This window comes from Mytilus californianus, unplaced genomic scaffold (assembly GCF_021869535.1).
Source record: "Mytilus californianus isolate M0D057914Y unplaced genomic scaffold, xbMytCali1.0.p SCAF_2, whole genome shotgun sequence".
NCBI lineage: Eukaryota > Metazoa > Mollusca > Bivalvia > Mytilida > Mytilidae > Mytilus > Mytilus californianus.
This window is the reverse complement of record NW_026262668.1, coordinates 61,686,606-61,700,312: the sequence shown is the minus strand read 5'-3', so window position 1 is coordinate 61,700,312 and position 13,707 is coordinate 61,686,606. Positions and strand designations below refer to the sequence as shown.

At 33.0% G+C, this 13,707-nt stretch overlaps 1 protein-coding gene across 2 annotated transcripts in view; it reads right to left on the bottom strand.

The window, feature by feature from the left end:
- Positions 1 to 445: 445 nt before the first annotated feature.
- LOC127730167 (inhibin beta chain-like) overlaps positions 446 to 13,707 on the bottom strand; it is a 36,367-nt gene continuing 23,105 nt past the window's right edge. For both annotated transcript variants that reach the window (XM_052238424.1, XM_052238426.1), the window contains one exon: positions 446 to 5,768. In XM_052238424.1, coding sequence (XP_052094384.1) covers positions 4,963 to 5,768 — 806 coding nt within the window. In that variant the 3' untranslated portion in view covers positions 446 to 4,962. The remainder of the gene's footprint in view (positions 5,769 to 13,707) is intronic.

Genomic DNA, 13,707 nt, shown 5'->3' with positions numbered 1-13,707 from the left:
CCATTGGCGATTGCCAAATAAACGGATCACAAGATGTAATAAAATAGATCTTATTATTAAATTATTACCAAACAGAAAACAATAAACTTGCGGAAAAGATGTTAATATTAATATTGGATGCCTGATGATGTTATGTGTCTTCCGGTTGCTATCTCATTGCGGTAATCCTCATCTCGTTTTATTTATTTCTATTGTTTGGTTATAACATCTTAAGGACAAAGTTCATGTCGTTAATGTGTGAACTAAAAAACTAAAACAAACATACTCCTTTAAATGTACTTAATGCTAATTTGGACAATTACTATCAGAATAAGGAGAAGTGTGTATACAACTTAAATGACAAAGATCTGTGTAGCGTTCCTGGAGGTAAAACGATTCTGAAATCCGTAACTTAAAACAAACGTCCTTCAAAATTTGTATTCAATTTTGATTAAAAGGAACTTCAAATTATAAATATATTTTATTTTTGAACATCTCTGTCTGAAACAAAGTGATCAAACAGTAACATCAAAATATAAATAAATCAACATCTCTATACTGACATCATTAAATGATAACACAATCTTTTATGAAACGAACCATATCAGAATATTGACGGGCTCTCACTGTATTTTCATGATTATGAATTAATTAGAAGTTGTTATTATATGGAACATTTCAATCATTATGTTATTTAAAGGGTCAGTTTTTACCCCTTAAGTAATAAAAATATGAGTTTTCAGTTATTTTAGACAGAGCGTACGATTTTACTAAATTTTTGAAATGTTCGTGCTTCGGTCTTTGAGTATTTTCAAAATATTAATGTAAAAATCATATATATAATTTAAATATTTCGATTTTAATCTTATTGACAACATTAACGTGATATGTTAACACCGTTGCAGTTAAAATTTTGTATATTTGCGTTCATTTTGTATTGATTATTTCAAGTATCCATCCCATAAATTTGCATATATTAATACTCAATAAATTCTTCACTGTTTGCGTATTTTAATGTATGTTGTCATTTCTTTGCTTCATGCGAAGAGTCCGTCCCTATTATGAAATGATCTTTTGTGTTCGTTTACTCATCATGGGAATACTAATATCATTAAATGCATACTTCTACACACACGTACTGATATGCAAAAGAAAACAAAGCGTTATTAATCTGGGGAGTATTTCTGTATTAACCTTGCAGGTAAGTTATTGGGATATTAAATATTTGTATCATATAATGTTGAAGTAAAAAAAAAAAAAAATTAAATAAACAGTTTGAGAAAAAATCTGTCAAGGGCAGATTACATTATTTAAAAGTAATAAGTGTAAACTAAATTACAAGTATTAGAAGACAAAAGAAGTAAACCTTTCTTGAAACATTCATTTTCTTAAATTTAAAAATATAAGACATACATACAACACCCAGCATTTCTTTATACTCATGACACATCAATAAAAATAAATATCACTATGTAACATTACATCAGATAACAATCATTCCTATCTTCATTAACAATTTCTTTCATATGGTAACTGCTCAACAGAACTAAAGAATTATAGCATAGCAAATGAATCCAGAAAACATATATTCGAGTGACAAAAAGGTCTCTTTTAAACTATGATTGCTGGCAAGAAAATTAAATAACTCTAATTTCATACTACAAGTATTTATAATAATAAGTTAATCATTAAGGCATAGACATAAATAATTCAATCTTTAAAAAAAATAAGAAAAATAAAGTCATCTAATGAAAAATAAAAAATAAATAATATATAGTTTCTCTTCTTTGTTTTTTTTTTAATTAATACATATTGACATTTGTACATGAAATATCTGTAAAAAATTAAATTTACAAACTAGTTTTTACATGAACGCTTTTCCGAATTTTGCTGAAAAAGTATTATATCCGTTGAATTTCTAATCAGTTACATGTTAAAACTACAAATTATGCATTAAAATCTGATATGCACTAAATTTGCACTAAAAGGATAGATACTAAAAATCATACCAAAGTGCTTCGGCAATGACAAGATTTCCGTTGATAAACTAAGAAATTATTTCGGAAACTAAAGTAACAGCTCCTTCATTGAGAATTAGATGAATTTGTCTATACTTTTCAGGTCCCTTTTGGTTAAACAGTTACTCGGATGTTCAGGTATTCAAATATCCTTGGCTTTCAAATGTTCTGGTTTGAGCATTCCTAATGAAGGTAAATCCAGAAAAGGGCTTCCGACGCACGAAATCCTTATGTAACCTTCATCAGGAACGCATAATCCCAAAGATTTAAATGCCAGGAATGTAAAAAATCGTAAAAACCTAAGGAGTTTTATGACCAAAAGTTACCTAAAAAGAATAGCGAAATTCATCTTATGTCAACGTTACCTAAGGGAGTTAGAATCTTAGTTTCTTAGTAATTCCTTAAAATATCAACTGGGGAAATTAAAAAGTAGAATACATTTTTTCACGCAAGTTGTTTAAAAAAATACATTAATCAAATACTATACAAAAAGTTGTCCGATAAAAAGGCGTAGTGAAAAATAGAATGTCACGAAGAGGTAAAGAAATAATCAAAGTCTTCAACCCAGATATTAAAAGAAAACCCGTATATCTCTACACGTACATGAACTTGTATTTTTTTAATTCATTTATAAATATATGAATATTAGTATCTTCACAATAAATTGAATTGTAATTCGGGGTGAGGTCAAATTTAGTTCTGGATAAGGTATACAATTGAAATGTCATAATTCCTAGTGCCTCCGTACGACGAATCGAATCGTTATGATGCGTAATTATTGTAACCTTAATAGTTAATTAAATATGTGATATCCTTGAAACATAATTAACCATTATCAAACTTTTAAACATTTAATCATATTAAAGGTATTTGGACAATTTGTATGATCGGTTAAGTTTCAAATTATTATTATTAAAGATAATGTTCACGGAATAAATAGTCAGTAGGATACATGTATATTTTCTTTTTTTGACGTACTCTTGCTTCATGTTTTATCTTTTATGTGATTTTCGGGACTCTCCTGGATGTCTTCATACTACGGTTAGCAAGCGTTAACTTACTGAAAACGATAGCGACAACAGCATCTTCATATATTAGGATCGTGTTTAGTAAATTATCTATTAAAATAATTATCAGTTAATATTTTGAAGATGAATACTAATATTGCGTTTACAAAAGTCCAATCAATAAACTTCTAAATGCAAAAAAATCGTGAGCATTACTTCAAAGGTTTTAATAATTCATGCTAATGAACTGTCTCCTCGAGCAACATTGCCAAGTAGGCTGTGATTTTAATCGCTTGAAAAAAAATCATAACTATATTTAATATAGATAAAGAGTTGACAACTTTAGTATTGGATCATGCATATACAGATGTTCCAATGACGCTACATTAATTTTACTTCCTTTAGCAACAAAAGTTTATGATGGAGAATAAATTTGTCTTTAAGAGCATAATTACCAAATTGCAAACGAAATAGGAAAAAATTTTCACCATTCATTTGGTAGATAGATATATACATTTACAAAAGAAAATTTAGTTTCTAAACTAGGTCAACCAGCATCAAACGGATAAATGCACATGCATAATAAATGCTCGAATACTGCCGAGGAAACTTAAACGTTACAAGGTAAATCGATATAGGTAAAACTTTCAGACTTTAATAGACATTCAATTCACAACATTGCCACATAGGCTTGAGAACAGAAAGATAACAATGAAAAAAGACATTAATATTTCGTGGTAGGTTATCGTCGTGTGTTTCATAAGGGAAGTTCTGTAATCTCCAATGGCTCAAACCATGTTGTCGGACAATGGGGAAATCGCCTTTAAGTTTTTATATCAAGGTCATTTTTACAGTTTTTGGTACACGAAATATTTGAAAGTTGACAAATGCCAACTTAATCAACAGAGGTAGAAAAAGAAAATTACGAAAATGTGAACAAAATTCAAAACATAATTTTTCTGTAATAAATTAAATCTTTATTCAAATGACGATTAAGTTTGAAGAAATTTAGATTTCGAAACTTAACAAAAATGAAAGCTTTCCATCAATTCAATATAATAGTCTGTTTAGAAAAGATATGTTAAAATAATTTGTTAAAAGCACAACTACAAATCGCGTTTTCGTGATTTGTATATGACTGTTATAGCATAACAAAATAAATTCAACACCTTTTATATCAGTTCCTCCTGTAAATGCAAGGAATGGATTGTCCTCTCATCGGGAAAAACTCTTGTAAAAAAAACAAAAGCTGGATTTGTATTCTGCTTTGATGGGAGCTGCTTAAACGAAGGATACATTCGCGTTATGGAATAAATGAGATTCCGCATAATAATCATGCAATACAATGTATGTAAATAAAGCAGTTTATACTATTAAACGTTCAAGATACGAAAACAGGCACAGTAACACGTTCACCGGTTCTATGATTTTTAAACAAAACATTCACATGTACAGATACAATAATACTGCAATTTACAGAAAAAAAAATTGACTCGCCTTTGACTAAACCTAAAGTCGCCTGAAAAATACGACAACTCTAAGCAAAACTTTGCGCAACTTTCTTGATCAGTCGATGCTGTTTTATTTATTCGGAATGTTGGTCTTTCTTCCATAAGAAAACAAAAATGTAATTTCTCTTAATATCTGGAGATCACATAACTTGCTTGCTGATATGAATCGTGTTTTTGAAGCCATATTCATAGTTATTTAAAGCAAAGACTGAAAGTATCATTTATCATCTTAGAACATAAATGTATATCGCTACAAAGCAAATCTTGCTCAATGAAACACAATATCCGCATAGATCTTATATTTCTGCAAGCTGTATCAGCTCAAATGCTCTATTCTGTGTTCCTTTGGAGCAATTGTAGAGTATCAGCTCTTTCTGGAGATCAAACGTGCTACATCGAACCAATACGCTCATGAAGAGAACAACGCCGAAAATATGTTAGTCTTTTTCAGTGGCAGGTACATTCTTCAATCTGTCCCTTTGGAATGTCTAAAAAGGTAACACTACTGTCGAAAACTAAATACGTCTGTAATGGTTTATATTTACTTGGGTAACACTGTCTAGAATTTGTCGAGTTTGTGTCTACATTAGTGGAATTGTGTGAGCATGATCCAATGCACTCGGTTTTATAAAAACCATCTGGATATGCAACCCTGTCGCCTAAGCCTATATCGGAGAAACGTATATATTCTTTATAACGACAACATTGATTAACAAGATTATCTTTATTACATGATATTGTATCTCGCCTTTGTCTCTGTATAGATTTTTTTTTATGAAACATTAAAAATGGCCTTTTCTTTCGAAGCTTTAATGGTTTTCCCGTCTTATTTAAGTGTTTTGTTTTCATAAATTTATGTCTTTTCTTTGATGTCTTGAGTGGTAAAATAATTTGAGTGTTTCTGTTACATCTTTTGCAATCAATGCAAAGATTTAAAACTCTTTCCTTTAATTGATTAGCTTTCTTAATTACCGAAAACGGCAATACTAATTTATTCCATTTTTTATCTGGATTAGGACGAAAGCGTAAACGAGATATGAACTTTTTGTGGCGGGTTTGCTCGTTTAATAAAGAAACTTTAATAGTAATTTTTCTTTGCCGCTTTCTCCTCCGTCTTCGTCTACCTCGCTTGCCGTCTGGTCTTTTCCGCCTATTTGTTATATAAACGAACACATCTGCACCAGGTAATGTATTCCCAGGTGAAGATTCTTCTGGTAATTTGAACTTCATACAGTTGGTATCATTGCTATATTCTGTAATTAAAAAAATATTGAAATTCGTAAATTCTCAGTTAATAAAAAGTGAAGTTGAGCAAGCATTAAGAATGTTTTAATTTACATTTGGTAAAATCTAATAATGCATAGTTTCATTTTCAAACCTATTCTCAAGTTTGGAAATTCCCACAAGTAAATTAAAAATTCATCGGATGTTATACAAGATAAATCAATAGTATTAGTCCTTAAGTTTTGTATGCTTTCAAGGTGTCATTTGAAAGTAAAAAAATAGAAGAAAAAGTTTAGTCATTTAGATAATAAGAACCCCATTGAATATCTGTTTATCAGTATTTGTCACCAGAATACAAAAGCTAACGTCATCTGTCAGTACCAAAACATTCATTTGTTTAACCCCGCCGCATTTGTGCGCCTGTCCCAAGTCAGGAGCCTCTGGCCTTTGTTAGTCTTGTATCATTTTTAATTTTAGTTTCTTGTGTATAATTTGGAGTTTAGTATGGCGTCCATTATCACTGAACTAGTATACATATTTGTTTAGGGGCCAGCTGAAGGACGCCTCCGGGTGCGGGAGTTTCTCGCTGCATTGAAGACCCATTGGTGGCCTTCGGCTGTTGTCTGATCTATGGTCGGGTTGTTGTCTCTTTGACACATTCCCCATTTCCATTCTCAATTTTATTTATAAACTTTACATATTCAACAGCTTTTAATACCAACGTAACACTTTACATTTATCGAAAGCTGTTCGTAGAACATTTCAGTTTTTCATTCAGTTCCATGAGATACTCTTGCCATAATCATACACATTTTCATAATAATCACAACTTACTTTATTCAAAAGATATGCAATATGTGAAAAAAACATGATACTTAATTATTTTCCTAACAAAAAATTTATTTCGATGGGCGTAGTTGACATTGCACTAAAGTTATCTTTAAGCATCCTTTTTTCATACATTATGTTTTCCTAATTAACTTGTTAAACATGGGCTTTTCTATATGGATTGAATACTTCCTTAATATGCAAAACCTACTGGAAATATAACAATAACCTACAAATACTATTTTCAACATAATTATACATTGTAGCAGGTATATCGTGCTTTATACGCCCGTCATAGATGAGCCGAATTATGGTATATCATTGTCCGTCTGTCCGCCCGTCTGTCTGGCTTCCACACGTGGTACTAAAGCTAGAACATGTTTTGGTCAAATATCTTGGAACTTGTACCAGTATTGAATATTTGAATCATGGAAAAAATCTCCCTCTCAATTGATTCTTTGTCGTTCCTGAATACGGGACTCAAACGAACGATTTTTGTATGCTCGGATTGATTCCGTGAGTAGTAAACAAGTCTGATTTACTTGATATTTTATGTTGTTGTTGTTGGGATTGGAAAAAGTAACATTCTCATCGATTTGAATATTTCTAGTTTATCGTTCCAAAGTTATTGGACTTTATACGGTAGATTCAAGGCAATTTTCGTATGTCCCACATTAACTGCAGTACATATATGTTCGCAGAGCATACCTCAAACTTGACTCATTATTTTGAGCTAGGATTTGAAATCATTCCGGTCAGTCATTCCAGAGTTATGGGACTTTAACCATCAACCTAAAGGCAAACTATCACATGTCGTACACTTATTTGACTATGCTTAGATCAATTTACTTCAAACTGTATATTGTTGTTTAGAATGGCGAAAGTAAGCTCCCATTCCATTTTCAAACTTTCCGATTGATCTGCACAGAGTAAAAGGTCATTAACTGTCATAGTTAAGGCCATTGATATAGGCCAAAAGATATCCTACTACGAATTTCTTTCTACAGGGTCATTTTATTGACTTTTGATTTAAATCCGTTTACAATATTCCATTTTATTCTTTATGCAAATAACCTTTGGTCGGAACTTCTTTTTTTAATCGTGCTCTTTCATTAATTTTGGTCTTAGTTCCTATCCTTCGTAAATATTTTTTCCCAAAATATGAACAAAAATGAGTAATACTGTATGACTAAAATTTTTCAAAATGGTATAACCGGTGGATTTAAAACAAATTACAACTAAAAAAAATGTTGAAAGCTATGTAATAGCTATACATTAATTCACTCTACTCATTCTGACATTATAACTTTCATAAAAAAAACGATATTTGTACGGACCTACCACATTCTACCTTGACCTACATTAAAAGCAAAAACCTATATTCCAGATATTTGTCATATCTAAGAACTCACCAAATATACAAAGCTTATTATTTAGTACACCAGATGTGCGTTTCGTCTACACATGACTCAAATTGTGCCCAAATCTCGTTTTTGTTGTCATTTGTACATTATACCCAATGAAAATCTGAATGCCATCAATATGAAATAGTCAGGGGTGACTAATAAGTTTTATTTCGTATAAATGAGAACTGCATTACTCGAAACAATGCAAAAAGAAATTACTATTTTTGTATACCTAAGGAATATCTGAATGCCATCAATATGAAATAGTCAGGGGTGATTAATAAGTTTCATTTCGTATAAATGAGACTGCACACTCAAAACAATGCAAAAAGAAATTACTATTTTTGTATACCTGAGGAATATCTGAATGCCATCAATATGAAATAGTTAAGGGTGATTAATCCGTTTTATTTTGTAAAAGTGACTGCACGAATCGAAACAATATTAAAAAAAGAAAAAAAAAAGAGAAATCTATGTATAGACGGTTTAATTCGTGCTATCATGCCATTCTTTATAGTTGCATGAACAAAGGTAACGACCTGATTTATATTTGTGATTAACTCTAGATTACCTGCAGCAACCTTTCTTCCACCTTTAGGTGATAATTGTATGCTGCACGAATACAATGAATGCACTGACATGTCGTATTATATTACATACCTATAGAAGCTTTATGAAATTTACACGCTCCCTTATCATCAGAATTGATTTCTCTAACCTATATTTTGCTCTAAATATAAAATAAAATGTTTGGTATGTACATTGTCTGTAACCTATGGTTAAGTTTTCCTCTTTTCACTAATGCATGGCCTAAACAATGAAATATAGCAAATGATACATAGAATGCCTTTGCAGTATTTAAAAAATGCAAGTTAGTTTGCCTCTAAACGATGGACAAGCATCAAGCAATCAATAAAAAAATAATTTAGATCTCTACGACGTAACTACAGTTTTGTCAGATTGAGGACAATACACAACTAAACAGAAACACTGATAATATATTTATGAAACCACAATATAACATACGCACATATGTACAAATGAGGATGCGTTCTCTGCTATTTAATATGTATATTTCAATGGAAAAGTTATTCATACCCTTGATGTCTCTAAAACTAGACAAAAAGAGGACACCAAAGTGAAATCTCCAAAGCCGGAAAAGTAACCAAAACGAATTACAGGATTTACATATAGTAAAAAATCAATTAAAAGTAGATGGTAGTCGGGATTATCAATACAATTTTGACTTCCATCTGAAAACTAAGGCGTAATTGGTAAGGTATAAAAATCTTCTTACAATAGGTTACCTATAATGGATTGGTTTAAATTCTATGCACTCTACACCTACGTGTAAAAATACCGGCAACATGAACCAATATGTTTTTCTTCAAAATATGAATGTTCTCAAAAAAGTGTGTTTGAGACAAGAAAACATGATCATGTTAAAATTTAGATGTCTGATACTAGTAATTGAATCCAAACCCCTGAAAGTGGGTGTTGATCACACGTGACCTTTCTGGGAAATCATTCCTTATCTTTAAGCAGACCCAGCTATCCGATACATCGTCAGTTGTCGTCTCCAGGCCGGTAAATCATAGAATGCAGTCGCTAGACTTTATAATGTTCTCCGGAGCACGATTTCCAGACTCTTGCAACGGTACAAGCAATCCGGTTCAACAGCTGACCGTCAACGTTCTAGTCGACCTAGAATCACATCAGTAGCCGGAGATCCCTACATCCGGGATCTTCACCTGAAAACCAAACCGTGACAGTAACAAATGTCCCAGGTCTCCGACGAATATCGGCACAGACAGTCAGAAACCGTCTCCGCAAAACCGACTTACGCGCTAAACGTCCTTATTTAGGCGCAGTACTGAGACTCCGTCATCGACTTGCAAGGTTCCGATGGTGCAACAAATATGGGCTGGAACCTGCAAACTGGTGGCGAGTCTGGTTAAGCGATAAATCAAGATGCATGCAGCAGAGAATAGATGGTCGTACAGTTGCCTACTGACGCCGGAATGAGAGGTACACAAGGAACGGAGGAAGTGTATTGTTGTGGGGTGCCTTACCCTACACACTAAAACTCAACAGGTGCACATCCCCGACAACATTAACGCCGCTCGATACAGAGATGATGTTTCGACACCACAAATGCTGCACGTAATGAGCATCTTAAGGAAATTTATCAGCACGAAAACGCTCGACCTCACAAAGCTCGCGCCTCTGTTGACTTTCGAGCCAACCAGAACGTTGCAGTGATCCCCTGGCTGTCCAAATCACCAGATTTGAACCCAACGGAACAACTGTGGGATGACTAGGATAATAATTGACGCTGCTCATTTCTGTATATAAAACGATGTTAAAAATTCGAAGTAAATTATACTTGTTCACATGTTGCGTTTTTTTTTGGGAGAGTATATCTTAAAAAGTTCACACCATAATGAAAATAGTTTATGTTTCAAATTGCAGTTATGACTGACCACCGGAGAAAGCATATCATAGATATAAGAAGATGTGGTATGAGCGCCAATGAGACAACTCTCCATCCAAGTCACAGTTTGTAAAAGTAAACCATTATAGGTCAAAATACGGCATTCAACACGGAGCCTTGGCTCACACCGAACAGCAAGCTATTAAGGGCCCCAAAAATGACTAGTGTAAAACCATTCAAACAGGAAAACCAACGGTCTAATCTATATATATATATATATATATATATATATATATATATATATATATATATAAGTGCCTATAAATAGCAGCACATGACATACAAATCTATGGGAGTGTGGATTAATCAGTACAGAGATTAATTCAATTACATAAATAAAATTATAGATTGCCTAACAATGTAATTTTAACACACTATTTAGTATGTAAATATAAGAATGTTTAAAATATTTACAAAATGATGAAAATAAACGCAATATTTCGCTAGACTAACTAGCTTTATCAAGCGTGCATCTATCCAGGTGAAATCGGATGTAGATGATAAGAAACTTTTGCAGCTCAATGTATATGTTGCACTTGAATTTAGCTGCCTTGAAAATAATACATAATTTGGATGAAGTTCAAGATTTTTACAAAATTGGTAGTTGAAGTTAGCAACGTCCATTGGCCAATATTACAGGATAAAAAGGACGATATTGTGTACTAAGTTATTCTTTATCTTTCCTGTATCTTTTCTCATCTTTTTCGTTAAGACCATCAGGTTCTAAAGTGTGGAGTTGGTGGATCCAAAAATTTTCTCTTCTCCTTCTCGCCGTGGTGTCCCACTCGGTGTTGACTTCTATGATTTGGAAGGTAACATTATCAAAAGAATGTTTCGTTGAACGAAGATGTCTTGTGAGAGGACAGTTTTTGTTGGTTTTGTACCATGAACGATGGTTATTGAGCCGAATATTAAATTTGTCCATTGTTTCTCCCACATACTGAATGCCACATGTGTCACATGTTAATATATAAATTGAGTTCTCCGTTTTACAGTTGGAATTTGAGTAGATGGTATAATTTTGTTTAGTAACGGAGCTGATGAAAGAACTGCTTGTATTGGCAGCTTTACAACACAAGCAGTTCCTTCGACCACATTGTTTGTAGCAACCGGGAGATGGAGTAGGCTGCTTTGCTAATACAGATGTCACTAATTTGTCACGGATGTTTTTAGGTCTTCTGAAGGCCATGACTGGTGGTGAGGAAAATACTTTTTTAAGATTTGAATCATTTTCTATAATTTTCCAATGCTTCTGAACAATGGAAGACACATTTTTAAAATCAGGATGGTAAGTGAGTACAAGGGGTGTTCTGTTAGCTGCTTTATTCTTATCTTTGTACTCTAGAAGTTCTTGGCGACTAGTTTTGTTTGCTCTTTCGAAAGCGCTATCAATGATGTTGTTATTGTATCCTCGAACAACTAGATGTTTACGTAGTTGTCCAAGTCTAGCATTTTGCGTATTTTCAGTAGAGCATATTCTCTTGATTCGCAATGCCTGGCTGAATGGGATGCCACGGGAGCAGTGTTTAGGATGGCAACTTTTAGGAGAAAGGAATTGATGTTTGTCCGTTTGTTTGGTATGAAGGTCCGTTATAATGGTTCCGTTCTTGATGTAACTCGTAGTGTCGAGGAAGTTTATTTTCTCCATAGATGATTCATATGTAAATTTTATTGAATGGTGGAAAGAGTTACACACAGTTGCGCAAAAATGGCCCCGTCATATGCCAACATATTTATGGGCCAACTTGAAAAACGCCTCTTGGCTAGTGCTCCATACCAGCCCTTATCATGGTTCCGATTCATTGACGATATTGATTTCAAATGGACAGATTCACAAGAACATCTTAATGAATTTCTAGGACACTGTAACTCTTTCCACCATTCAATAAAATTTACATATGAATCATCTATGGAGAAAATAAACTTCCTCGACACTACGAGTTACATCAAGAACGGAACCATTATAACGGACCTTCATACCAAACAAACGGACAAACATCAATTCCTTTCTCCTAAAAGTTGCCATCCTAAACACTGCTCCCGTGGCATCCCATTCAGCCAGGCATTGCGAATCAAGAGAATATGCTCTACTGAAAATACGCAAAATGCTAGACTTGGACAACTACGTAAACATCTAGTTGTTCGAGGATACAATAACAACATCATTGATAGCGCTTTCGAAAGAGCAAACAAAACTAGTCGCCAAGAACTTCTAGAGTACAAAGATAAGAATAAAGCAGCTAACAGAACACCCCTTGTACTCACTTACCATCCTGATTTTAAAAATGTGTCTTCCATTGTTCAGAAGCATTGGAAAATTATAGAAAATGATTCAAATCTTAAAAAAGTATTTTCCTCACCACCAGTCATGGCCTTCAGAAGACCTAAAAACATCCGTGACAAATTAGTGACATCTGTATTAGCAAAGCAGCCTACTCCATCTCCCGGTTGCTACAAACAATGTGGTCGAAGGAACTGCTTGTGTTGTAAAGCTGCCAATACAAGCAGTTCTTTCATCAGCTCCGTTACTAAACAAAATTATACCATCTACTCAAATTCCAACTGTAAAACGGAGAACTCAATTTATATATTAACATGTGACACATGTGGCATTCAGTATGTGGGAGAAACAATGGACAAATTTAATATTCGGCTCAATAACCATCGTTCATGGTACAAAACCAACAAAAACTGTCCTCTCACAAGACATCTTCGTTCAACGAAACATTCTTTTGATAATGTTACCTTCCAAATCATAGAAGTCAACACCGAGTGGGACACCACGGCGAGAAGGAGAAGAGAAAATTTTTGGATCCACCAACTCCACACTTTAGAACCTGATGGTCTTAACGAAAAAGATGAGAAAAGATACAGGAAAGATAAAGAATAACTTAGTACACAATATCGTCCTTTTTATCCTGTAATATTGGCCAATGGACGTTGCTAACTTCAACTACCAATTTTGTAAAAATCTTGAACTTCATCCAAATTATGTATTATTTTCAAGGCAGCTAAATTCAAGTGCAACATATACATTGAGCTGCAAAAGTTTCTTATCATCTACATCCGATTTCACCTGGATAGATGCACGCTTGATAAAGCTAGTTAGTCTAGCGAAATATTGCGTTTATTTTCATCATTTTGTAAATATTTTAAACATTCTTATATTTACATACTAAATAGTGTGTTAAAATTACATTGTTAGGCAATCTATATATATATATATATATATATTATAAA